General features: G+C 36.2%; 3 protein-coding genes across 3 annotated transcripts in view; 1 reads left to right on the top strand and 2 right to left on the bottom strand.

The window, feature by feature from the left end:
* The window catches only part of LOC133516818 (TWiK family of potassium channels protein 7), a 45,522-nt gene extending 32,858 nt beyond the window's left edge, over window positions 1-12,664 (bottom strand). Inside the window, exons 1-2 of the mRNA XM_061849804.1 lie at window positions 11,701-12,664; window positions 7,945-8,171 (exon numbers count right to left, since the gene is read on the bottom strand). Of these exons, the coding sequence (XP_061705788.1) occupies window positions 7,945-8,097 (153 nt within the window). The 5' untranslated portion in view covers window positions 8,098-8,171; window positions 11,701-12,664. The remainder of the gene's footprint in view (window positions 1-7,944; window positions 8,172-11,700) is intronic.
* LOC133516810 (cAMP-dependent protein kinase catalytic subunit alpha-like) lies at window positions 90-4,541 on the bottom strand. Its single transcript, XM_061849785.1, has 2 exons — window positions 4,508-4,541; window positions 90-1,233 (listed from the first exon to the last, which is right to left on the bottom strand). The coding sequence occupies exon 2, from the start codon at window positions 1,224-1,226 to the stop codon at window positions 177-179; it is 1,050 nt and encodes a 349-aa protein (XP_061705769.1). The 5' UTR covers window positions 1,227-1,233; window positions 4,508-4,541; the 3' UTR covers window positions 90-176.
* LOC133516809 (cAMP-dependent protein kinase catalytic subunit beta-like) lies at window positions 1,245-2,963 on the top strand. The gene has a single exon (XM_061849783.1). It carries the CDS (start codon window positions 1,694-1,696, stop codon window positions 2,771-2,773), a length of 1,080 nt encoding a protein of 359 aa, XP_061705767.1. The 5' UTR covers window positions 1,245-1,693; the 3' UTR covers window positions 2,774-2,963.
* Window positions 12,665-12,991: the final 327 nt, after the last annotated feature.

Genomic DNA, 12,991 nt, shown 5'->3' with positions numbered 1-12,991 from the left:
TCGTTAAAAATCGTCTATAGCAGATTTTCCTCAAAGATATACAGAAATAATTATAAATAATTATTAAAAGGAATAATTATTGATTGATAGGAGCTTATTATTCGGGTATATTTATATTAAAAATATTGATACATATTTTACATTAGAAAGCATTTAACATAGAATATTATCAAAATTTAAAAATCCATAAATTCTTTTTCATATAAACATTCTTCTCCCGACACCAATTTATGTTCTGGGACGTCAGGAAAATTACTGGTGTCGCCAGCCGACGAGGTGACTGGCTTAAAGGGCGGCTCTAACTCCTGGTGCAGTAGCTTACTCCATTCAGTATCACGGAACCAACGATGACTTTTTATATCATATACTCCTGATTTAAGAGATCCTAATCGTTTCGTGGGTTCTAATTGAAGCAGGCTTTTTATCAAGTTCTTACATTCTCCATCAAAAATATCAGGGCATTTGTACTGATTATTTATTATCTTATCGTATAGTTTACTTGGTTCGGAATCGAAAAATGGCGGGAATCCAGCATTCATCTCAAATATTAAGACACCCAAAGCCCACCAGTCGACTGGGTACGAGTAGCCTTTTGACAGTATCACTTCCGGAGCCAAGTACTCCGGAGTACCACACAATGTCCACGTTTTCTTTTGTATCACTTTACAAAAACCATAGTCGACGAGCTTCAAAAAGCCATTTTCTGCGACCAGTATGTTCTCTGGCTTTATATCTCTGTGAATGATATGGCAATGATGTAAATATTCTAGGGCCAGTACAACTTGAGCAGCGTAAAATTTAGATAACTCATCACAGAAGTTACCATATTTCTGCAAGTAAAAGAACAACTCTCCCCCTGCTATAAAGGGCAATATAAAATATAGATATACATTGTCTTTAAACGAGCAATCTAAATTAATCAAGAAAGGAAATTTTATACTTTCAAGAATTTTCTTTTCAATTAATAAATGTTTAACATGTTTTCTTTCTACCACGACTTTTTTCTCAACGACTTTCATGGCGTGATAAGAAAATGAACTTTTCTCTCTTACTAAATAAACTTCTCCGTAAGCCCCGTTACCAATTGCTTTAATCGTATCGAAATCCTCACGCGACTTTTTGATATCGGAGCACTGTTGAAATTTTTTCTCAAAATCCTCTTTCAAGATATCCAGATATCGACTATGATCTTGATGCTGCTGCGAGGTATATGAAGATTTTGCCATGCCCTGACTGTAAAATTAAATAATCCATTTGAAAACCTAAACTGGAAATTCATATTTTGTCATTACAGTGACATTGTTATGACAATCATTGCGTTTAGTTTTTGCTATTGCAAATATTATATACCTAATCTCTATTTTATTTACAGATTATCGTTCTTGTATAAACATCGTTGAAAAGTCTTTAAATAATATTATATTTAAGTGCCTTATTTTATTTTACATGTGTTACATATATTAGAAATAAAGGTGTTGATAAAAATCTTTGAATAAAAACAAAAGAACTAGAATTTTGTACGATTTGCTGTCAGACAAAGTTTCATTTCTATACGTCATAATTTGTGATTCTATTCCCAGACTAAACAGGCTAATAAGATATTCGATCGTGCTAAATTACTTTCACCACGATAAGTGCAAACATAAAGATAAGCGTAGGTATAAGGCATTATTAGTGAACAAATTGAATCATAATGTCAGCAGACCAAGAACAGCAGGCTACAAGCCGGTCATCAGGCTACAGCGTGGCCAAGCAGCAACAGTACTCGCGCTATCTTCGCCAGCTGCGCCAGGATTTCATTGAGTATTGGAAGGAAAAAACACCGAGTAACGGCTCACCGGCCGATTTCGAAAAAGGTAGAATTCTAGGTACCGGTGCTTTTGGCATAGTCTTTCTTGTAAAACATATTGTAACAGGAAAATATTATGCCATGAAAATGCTGGAGAAAGAGAAAGTTATAAAACAAAAACAAGTTGACCATAGTTACTACGAGAAAAAAATATTATGCGGTTTAAATTTTCCCTTTATGGTCTATATGAAATATTTCTTTAAGGACAACGTGTACCTGTATTTTGTGCTCCCTTATATAGCCGGGGGAGAAATGTTTTCTCACTTGCGTAAGATGGGTAAATTTGACGAAAATGCTGCCAAGTTTTATGGTGCACAAGTAGTTCTAGCTTTAGAGTATCTGCATGCTTGTGATTTAGTTTATCGTGATTTGAAGCCGGAGAATATATTGATTGATAAAACTGGTTACATTAAAATAATTGATTTCGGTTTTTGTAAGTTCTTACAAGACCGGACTTGGACGCTTTGCGGCACTCCGGAGTACTTAGCTCCAGAAATTATACTGAGCAAGGGCTACGGCAAAGCCGTGGACTGGTGGTCGTTCGGAATTTTGATATATGAAATGAGTGCTGGTCATCCCCCTTTCTACTCGTCTGACCCCATGAGGATCTACGAGAAGATCGTAATCGGAAAATATAAATGTCCTGAACACTTTTCTCCCAGCTTAATAGATTTACTAGCTCACGTTCTCCAAGTGGATTGCACTAAGCGTTATGGGAACCTGAAGGACGGAGTATACGACCTTAAAAATCACAAATGGCTTCAAGAAATCGACTGGGATAGTCTTGTGAACTGTCGGACCCATGCTCCATTTAAACCTAAAATTCGATCGGCTTGGGATTCCACCAATTTTGATACATATGAAGAAGTGAAGCTTAAAGAAAGTCCTGTATGCTTATATGAAAATGAATTCAAGGACTTCTAACCGTCATTTTGTTAGTTTAAAATATTGCATTAAAATTACTTAATTTAGAATATTATTTAGTTTAGCCTTTAAGAAATGATTAAGTTTTATTTTCCTAGAGTGATACGTTTTAGATGTTTAACTTAAATATAGTTATATTAAAACAGCTTTAACACGCATGCCTACACAAGAAATAAATTTGTTATCATGACCCTTTTTTAATTTTACAGACCTGAAATGTAATTTTGATTCAGTTTATTCTACTAATATATTTTTGCGCTTCGAATTTGACAGGTAAACGAGATCGCACTGTACAGCTCCATATACAGCGTGTATTTTTGTTACGACCGCATAATGGGGGCGTCCACAAATTACGTAACGCAAATTGGAGGGAGGGGGGGGGTCAGGCCAAGCGTTACGGTCCTGTTACGTTGGGGAGGGGGGGGGGGGGGGTTAAGGTTTGCGTTACGTGACGCACGATTTTATAATAATACATAAAAATTTTTTTTTGTTTTTTTATGTATTATTATAAAATATTAGCCACAGAAGATGGGATCGCCGCCGAAGCCGATAGCGATTGTGAAAGCGATTCTGATTTACCTTTAATACAATGTATTAAGAAATGGAACCAAAACCCGTTCATAGATGATTAAATTTCTTGATTCCTTGAAACCACAGTTTAATGATTTATTAAAACAAACAGATTTTTGATTAAAAGGTATCTATACTACCACCTGTCTTTCTTTTCTGAATATTAACCTAAAGATTTTTACAAAGCACTTGTTACGTAACGGAATCGAAGGGGGGGGGGGGTCCCAGATAAGCGTGACGGTCCTGTTATATGAGGGGAGGGGGGGGGGGGGGGTCAAAAAATTAGGAATTTTGCGTTACGTAATTTGTGGACGCCCCCTAACCAAAGGATAGTTTAGGCTTTAATGAACACACTTTGATATGTTTTTAAAAAAAGAGATGACATGTATATTTTTGATATGAAATAATTCAGCAAGCAATCTATCACTACGTTGTTTTAACTCGAAATGTCACATTTAATGACGCGATGTAATAACTGTCACAAGTGACTATGAGGTACGAAATACTTTGCCCCTCGAAAAAATATCAAATATTAATTATGCTCCGGTAGTTAAAACTAAATTAAAAACGTCTTACAGAATCATTTTGTAGCACTAAAACTTAAGTCTAGCTCTATTCAGTGACCGCAAAACATATTGCGCCAACGAACTAGAATAACTATAGAAGACTGACTTGAGCTCAAAAATGACCCCACGGCTACTGTACTGAAAACGAATCTACTGTGCTCTGTAATGAGTTATGCCCTTTTGATACGGGGTTACTTATATTTTTGGTTATTTATATATGCATTCTATTTAAAACAACAAATATAAATTCAGTTAAAAATAATATTTCAGGTAGTACGTACTGAAAATATTGATACTGAAAATATCTCGGAAACTTCAAATGAAACTAATAAAATCGTCGTATGGTAAATACATTCTTACATTTCAAAATATGTATTAAAATAAAACGTAGCTTTACAATTGTGACTTATCATATTTTAACTTCAGGTTTTCTATCCATGTTGCGTTGTTGTTTTGTATTACTAGGGCATGTTGTCCGGTTTCCTCACGATGTTTTCCCTCACCGAAAAGCGACTGGTAAATATCAAATGATATTTTGTATATCAGTTCCGAAAAACTCATAGGTAGTCTCATCAGATTGCAAGTCGCACGCTCTTACCGCTAGGCCACCAGCGCTCCAAAATACATAATACATATTAATATTATGTTTCGATCAATTCTCTTTGCTACTGACTAGACTAGGAAGCCGTCAAAATTATATGTAGGTTTAAAAATAAATAGAAAATCAAGGTGGCCGTTTTAACAATTTTGACTTCGGATTCATATTAAGGGACCTTTCAGATCCTCAGTTATCAATTTTTGTCATGATCAGACCATTGAATTCAAGTATGATAAAATTGGAGATGGCGAACTTTGTCCATTGTTAACCCCCGTTTTGAATTAAAAGTTCTCTTCACAGGTCTCGATTTCCAACTCGCAAAGACACCTACTAATATTGTATGTATATGGCCTTAAAACGCCCAGTCTCCCGCGTGCCCGTTGACCATACAACAGTCTACCTACCGTACCTCGCACCTTTAGAACGAACCTGACTTAATACAAATTCTAAACTTTTTGGGAAATCGCAAATTAAGATTTGATCTTAAGACATTTTTGCATTAGTTTAAGTAGGTACTATCTCTGTCTAGGTATTATCTCAAAATTAATTAAGTAAATTGCCCTTTTATTATTCCAAGTTTTAGTCAACCTAACTTATAATCTGTATCTTTATGTATATAAGTAAATGTAAATAAAATCTACCCTCAAATGGCTTCTTATGTCAGTTGAGGGTAGATGGAAACATTACATGATCAAATAATGTAGGTTAAAGTCAGGTCGTTCAGTGACAGATCCAGGCGCTTTTGTATTTGGTTGGTTAACTAATAAATGATATAACTACCCGAAAATGTACAAATTGATTGTTTATTTTTATTTAAATTGCTAGAGATACAGAGTAGAAGTTGTTCTGCAGTATTGTTAAAAGCTTGGATTAAATAAAAGCTCGTTATAATGGGGCAAAAAATTGGAGGTGTCTCTGTTAAAAAGTTATAAAAAAAGTTTAAAAAATATTCACACATATATTTTTCTTTTTTTATATTGAGTGTTAACATGTTTAGTTATATTGACGCGTAAAACACGAAAGAATTCGTTCTATTGAAACAGAAATATTCTAGAATTATCTTATTTTTTATTTAATTTTTTTTAATTGAAAAACGAGAAGATACGAATTTGAGCTTTAGTATAGCACGTACTAATGACGTGGCACATCATCACAAAAAAAATCAGTCGGAGCTATTAAGGCACAAGATGATCCCTTATCCTGCCACGGCCGAAGACTATAAGCTCAAGGCTTAAGCCTAAGGGCGAAGGCTTTTTCCACTAAAACTATATAAACCTCTAACTGCCGGGGCGCACTAATGAGCTGAAATAGTACTTGAATTTAAGAACTTCGCTTCGCACCGCTCGCTCATTCGATAATGGGTATGTAATTATATATATTTTAAGTACATGGTGCTCTTATGGTGGTCTTCTACTGGCTGTTGCATAACGTTATATAACAGCCGGTGTAGGGACACCATTACGATCCATAATTATGTACGAGAGTACTCACATTAAATACTTAATATCACATACTTCAGGAACTTTAAAATCCAAAGCGAGCGAGTCATGTGTAAATTTATTACAAACTATGATTTAAATTTACTATGTCTGAGTCAAGCTTTAATTTCGCACTCACGCCGCTCGGACACTGACACAACATTTTAAAAGTATCGGTGCCAAAAATGCATATGTTCCTATTTATTTTTGGCTGCAAGTAGCTTTAATGAATTCGTCTTTTTATGTACAGTCAGCATTAAAAGTCTGTAACAACATAATAAAAAGTGATGGTTCTATATATAGAACAATTAAGACTGTGAAATATATACTTTTGAGCGTGAATTTTAGGGATTTACATACTCGTATCCTTATTTAGAAAAGTTATCCCGAATATCAGATACATTTGGCGCGGTTTTTCATCCGCTACTATTGAAGCTGACTGTAACCCAAAAATTGTCTATGTAGACGATTTTACCCCCTTATAAATGTACGGATTAAAGCAATGGTTCTCGAGCACTTTATTTAATATGATATGTAGATTGTTTTACAGTCTTTTGGAATAGTTTCATTTGTCTCAGTTCAAGACCGAGTAGCTCAATTGATACGACTCAAACACGACTAAAATGCGCAAACGCCCGTGACTCGACTCGAATGACCATCCCCATGACCAATCTCATGATCAACTCCTCGATCAACTCCATGACCACATCAACCTCAACGAATCCCCATGAATATGACTAACCTCATGGACACCCCATGACCACCCCATGACTAACCCCATGACCAACCCCGTATCCAAGTAGTTCCCTTAGTATAAACCTGCTGCCGCAATGTAATGAAACTGCCATACGAGTTCTCGCACCGTCTAAATGAGCCATTAGTTCGATCCTACTATACGCGTAGAGCTTTTTATGAAACATCTGCCATCACCGCTTTAATAATGTTAGAACCGAACATCAAGTTCATATAAAAATGTATTTATAATGAACAGGGTAGATATTAGAACATAGTCCGCACTTATCCCAGGAACGTCCGGACTTTACCTGCCAATGAAAAGTCAAACATTGACTTTGAGTTCTTCAAGTTTAAAGTAAAAATGTCATCTTTCATGATGCAATACAAAATATGTAAGCAAAGTACACTAGTTTCATACTTATTAATAACAAGCATTATTTTTTCAATAAATCCTCACAAGAGTGAAGCGAATAATAAACCGCGAATTACCAACTTGTCGAAATATTATCCGCCCTTGCCCCAACATACTTCACTAAGAAATTTTCACCATAGGAAATCTTACGAAATTTTCAAGATTTTCTATGGGAAATATTAGTTCAAGTCCTAGCGATTCCAAAGTTCATGATTTTCAGCATGCCTTACCACACTGCAACTATTTACAAGCTCCTCTATATACATACAGCCACGATTCTGCGGAAACGAGGATAGTGGACGACTGCTTCTCCATACAATCCTAGTCCCAATTTTCCTTCCTTAATATTAATATTATGACAAAAATATGAAAAGCTCTTAACTTTTACGATAATTAATATATACAAGGTATTGTAATCGTAGAGGAATAGCTATAGTTTGTAATATTACATTGCGTAAAAATATTTTCCATAAAGTCTATATACAAGAAGGAAAATATGGACGTTTGTATGGAAAAGCGTGACGTCGTCCCCTTCCATCTTAAGCGGGGATCTTTTAGAAGCAACAGGACTGGATCCTAAAATAAACAGAAAACACAAAAATGATGTCGAAGTGCTAAGTTGTTCAGTCGCCATCAGATATACATAATGCTAGCCGAGGGGTTCAAAAATATTTGAATAACGCCTAGCGCATTGAAAATACAGACGTGTTCAGAAATTTGTGAACGCCCTGGCTGCTCCGCTCGATATGACGCTCTGATGGCGACTGTACCCACTCCCCAAAAGACAAGACAAAATGTTGCGAAGATCTTACCAATCCCCCACCGGCGGTGTACAGCATGAGCGCCACCAGCAGCCCCACGTGGGAGAGCGCTGCGCGTGGGCAGAAGCCACTCCACGCCGAGGGCTTGGGGACGCCCATAAGCGACTCCGTCTCCCATGTCACGCCGTTCACGCCTTTGCACATGGCGTCACGTGAACTTCACTGTCCACAGCATTGCTTATTTGCACTGACTTCGAGTGTGCAGTCGCGTTTGCATACTGGAACAATAAATTTACAAATGATGCTGTTGGTTGCCACGTTTCTAGTTTCTCTTTACAATTTATATTTTAATGCTGGAATTTACAGTTAAATGAGGCAGTTTTAAAGTCACACAAACCTAGCCGCCGCAATACAATCTAAGTTCTCATTTTAAAACATAGTTCTGAAACAACATGAATTTTGTAGATAGTAACATAATATTATAATATATGTAGATATATCACTACAGCTTATAAAATAAAGTCCCTGAACTGGTTTTCATGCGGTTTTAACCAATCAATAGAGTGATTCTTGAGGAAGGTTTGGGTGTTAGCTATTGAGTGATGATCAATTGATCATGAAAATTGATAAATACTATACTATGTACTTCACCGGGCCTCAACTATCTCCATACCTAACAGATACTTAGATAGTCCGAGTTATATTCGAATTTATAATATAGGTAGTAGGGATTGTGTGTTTGTGAACATCGTTTCTCTACTTGTTTCATTAACCAAATTAAGAAGGGTTAGTTACAAATAAAGTTAGCATATAAGTGTGGCGCAGAATACAGAGTTAAACCCGTCAATTCTGACTAGGTATCGTTGGCTTGTTAAATAACTAGCATCAGCACGCGACGTCATCTGCGTGGAATGATGATGATGATTGATAAAAACTATTATATGTCCTTCCCCGGGGCCCGGGTCTCAAATTATAGTATGAATTTTCTCAAATGATTTTTACGCCTCAAACCCTAATCTGTTAATAAAAAACCTTTGTTTCTTGTATGGAGAGGCGCCTTAAAGCGCGTGCCAAAGCAACCAAGTCGTTAACAAACAACTATCGTGATAGTAATAAGGTTCAAATTTATGTGACAGCTCATTCTGAGATAAGAAATTTGAGTAATGTATGACGATCGGCCGCCTGTGTGTGGTCTGTCAGGTGACAGAATGAGCTTTTACATGAACCATGTAAATAAAACAGTAAAATTGCTTTTAAACGAGTTTGTTCCCGTTCAGTCAGTATCGGTAGCAGTAGTAACCACTGCACAAAAAAACAAAGGCGTTTGTTTAAAAGATTAGGGTCTGAGGCGTAAAAATCATTTGAAAAAATTCATACTACACATATCCCCATGCCAAATTTCATCTAAAACGGTTCAGCAGTATACGCGTGAGTAGGTTAGTCAGACAGAGTTACTTTTGCATTTATAATATAGCAGGGATAAGTGGAAAGTAGATCAATAAGTCACTTTAATAGAACCTAAATATCATGACATTGTATCCCAATTAAACCGGAATTCTTCGAAAGTTTTTTTTGTCGGTGGCAAACAAGCATACGGCCCGCCTGATGGTAAGCAGTCTCTGTAGCCTATGTACGCCTGCAACTCCAGAGGAATCACATGCGCGTTGCCAACCCTAGCATTCCCCCTCGTTGAGCTCTGGCAACCTGACTCACCGGCAGGAATACAACACTATGAGTAGGGTCTAGTGTTATTTGACTGCGGTTTTCTGTAAGGTGGAGGTACTATTAGAAGGTGGAGGTATATTATTTTAACGTTTAGGAACAAACCAAAATAAATTACACGCTGAAAATTACCAAGTTTACCATACTTACTTATACAGACACTGTTGAATTGTATTTTCGTAAATAGTTTACAAAATCTGTTTAAGTTTTTTACATTGAAAATTACTTAGCACTGGCGTGATTTTAAAGGCCAATTAAACCCTGGCATGTTCGCCGTAAAAGCTTAATGATATTATCGGACAAGCGTAGGTATTGCGGCGAAGGAGTGCGTGCTGGCTGCCCAAGTACATATTTTGGTGCATGTTTTGGACCCGGGTACGGCCAAACTACGTCCAAAAGAGAGGTATGGGCATTGTGAATGTCATTTGGCTTTATGTGGTAGGGCACAGCGCAGCAGATGTCATTCCAGATCTAAAGCATAGCCCAACTGGGGAAGTACCTCCACCTTACAGAAACCCGCAGCCAAATAACACTAGACCCTACTCATAGTGTTGTGTTCCTGCCGGTAAGTAAGGTTGCCTGAGCTCAACGAGGGGTTGGGGGGGTTAGGATCGGCAACGCGCATGTAACTCCTATGGAGTTGCAGGCGTACATAGGCTACGGAGACTGCTTCCCATCAGGCGGGCCGTATGCTTGTTTGCCACCGACGTAGTATATAAAAAAAGAGTATTTAATTAGAATATAACATAATAACATTGCCAGTCGTTTCTGTCAGGCGAAATGAGGCCCCCGTGACATCTACAGTAATTAATTTTTTGCCTGCGGTTTTTGTGTCCGCAATAATGCGCTGACTTGATCAAATAAACATCATTACAATAAACAAGTCTGAGAATATTAATGAGACATCTTGCATATAGTAATTAAAAAATACTTCATTATAAAATAAATAAATATTTCAAAGTTAATTAATAAAATTATTTATTTAATCTTTATTGCACGATGTAAAATTTTACAAATGGCATACTTAATACCTTAAGGAATTCTCTACCCGTCAACCATTGGGTCAAACAGAAACAAAAAATTTAAAAATTATGTTTCCTTTATAATAGTTAATTTTGATAGAGTTCCAGACTTCGCCGTGATTTAAAGATTTTGACAAAGTATTTTTAAAATCTGCAAACTTGTATTACTAATTAGATAGGGTAGTACGATTAAACAAGAATGTCCTTAGCATAGAGTACTAGTGACCTAATTTCGATAAATTAAGCTGTATGCGGCAGACTACGTAAAAAATAATCTGCAATGGCGGAATATTACATAACAAAAAGTAAAAATTCTAACCTTCACTAGACCTTAATTACTGATGGCAAGTTGCAAAACCAAAATTATTGTGATTGTAATAAACAAGCCAAACACGAGTGTGTTCCTATTATTTAATTTAAAAAAATCCCTAAATTCTAAAACAGTTCACTCACTAACTCGTTAACATACTTAGGTACATAACGCTATATTAATAATGTGTCTAAGAACATAATATACTCGTATATATTTGGGGACAATGTAACACAGATCAACCTAACCCCAAACTAAGAAAAGGTTGTACTATATGGGTCCTAGGCGATTTGAAATCAATAAAAACCAATCAAGCTGGCTGACCGCAGAGCATGCCAAAGAAATAAGTATATAGATACAACACAAATTCACATAATTTACACATGTCTAGCAAAACAATACACTTCAAAACGTTACCCTGCTGCCCATTAGTCGGGTAACAATGTTTTATAATTACCATTAAGACCAGCATAATAAGTTAATTAATGTTTAGTTAACAGTAGTTAAAAGTAATAATACGAGTAAATTGACACAAATAGTTGAATTTTTATCTTTAGGAATAATTAATCAGAATAGGGCATTATTTTCCAGTCTGCAGCCAGAAACTCTCCCCATATATTTACAGTAACTAAAATGGTAATAGTAAAGTTTAATTATTCTAGGTCAATTCAATGGATACAGAAATATTAATGGAAAGTAGAGACGAATCCATCTACTAAGCATTTATTCTATATTTTATAAATTCAAACCCACCTTGCTTCATTTCATCTTATACTGTTTTTTTGCAATTTTCTTCACTTCCGCAAACTTAATCACTATGCTAAAGTAAAGTGTGTGCTTAACCGTCTGCTTACTCGAAATTTTCGGTCCGGTACAAAATAAAAACACTAATTACCATTTAACACAATGCGGAGACGTGACAAGCATTTAAAATGCTACTTTAGTTATTGCACGAGCAAAGGCACGTTCTGAAAGTTTGCGCGGCGGCAGTGGGAGGGACATGCTTTCCCCGCCGTGGTTCGCTAACAACTGAAACTGATTACGAGCTTTTGCTGAAAAGATAGTTTTCGCATGATTCAGATGCACGCGCTCGTAGTACTCGCACTAGTAAAATTCGGAAACGATAGTCACGAGAATGGTTTGTAACACGAATAAGGACCTATTCATTATATGAATGACGAATAAATTTGGCGGTTTTACTGTGATGAGTATTTTGTCACTTTGCACGTTCCAGTTCACAAACATCTATACAAGCCAAATATATTTACACGACCTTTTTGTCAGTATAGTTATAGAACGTGCATATTTTTAGAACAATGAGGGGGGGCGGGTTTAGGGTCGGCAACGCGCATGTAACTCCTCTGGAGTTGCAGGCGTACATAGGCTACGGAGGCTGCTTACCATCAGGCGGGCCGTATGCTTGTTTGCCACCAACGTAGTATTAAAAAAAACATTGACTTGGAACATGGTTGTGAACTTGGCTGTACAAAAGGTTCATAATTAATTATATTTTCATGTACCTACCTCTCCAACCGTCCTTATCACTGTAGCATAAGTAGTAGCAGAAAATATTATCGTGTGTACGTTACTACGTTAGTTTTGAGTAAAAATATTTATTTGACATACATATGTTTGACATAGATTTTATTACCGATTTCACTTGTCTTCCTTTGCATATCTATCAAATTTAATACTTCTCAGTTTTCTAAAAAAGATTATTAATTGTCCTAATCCTTTACGATTAGGTAGTTACTTTCAGTTGTCCGCATCACCCTTACGCCCTCGATCACTGTTTTATATTAGTTTTTCTGTCAAGAACTATTCCAGGCATACCTTTTTCAGATGAGTTCCTAGTTACTATCTGTTCGAAGTAAATTGCTTTCAAAAATCGTTGGCTAGTCAAAAAATATTGTTAAACTGTTTTTTCAGTACATAAGTACAGACAGCAGTTAGTTTTCTATCTGATATAGATATGATATAAATTTACTTATTTCAGTAAACATAATTTGTAATTATGAACCTCCGGGTCTTTTTTTAACCGACT

The sequence above is a fragment of the Cydia pomonella genome, chromosome 4, assembly GCF_033807575.1.
Source record: "Cydia pomonella isolate Wapato2018A chromosome 4, ilCydPomo1, whole genome shotgun sequence".
Classification (NCBI taxonomy): Eukaryota; Metazoa; Arthropoda; class Insecta; order Lepidoptera; family Tortricidae; genus Cydia; species Cydia pomonella.
The sequence above is the reverse complement of the archived record's forward strand: the minus strand, read 5'-3'. Positions and strand labels throughout refer to the sequence as shown.

Coding starts and splice junctions, on each gene's coding strand:
- LOC133516809 (XM_061849783.1), top strand. CDS start 1,694: ATGTCAGCAGACCAAGAACAGCAGGCTACAAGCCGGTCATCAGGCTAC.
- LOC133516810 (XM_061849785.1), bottom strand. CDS start 1,226: ATGGCAAAATCTTCATATACCTCGCAGCAGCATCAAGATCATAGTCGA.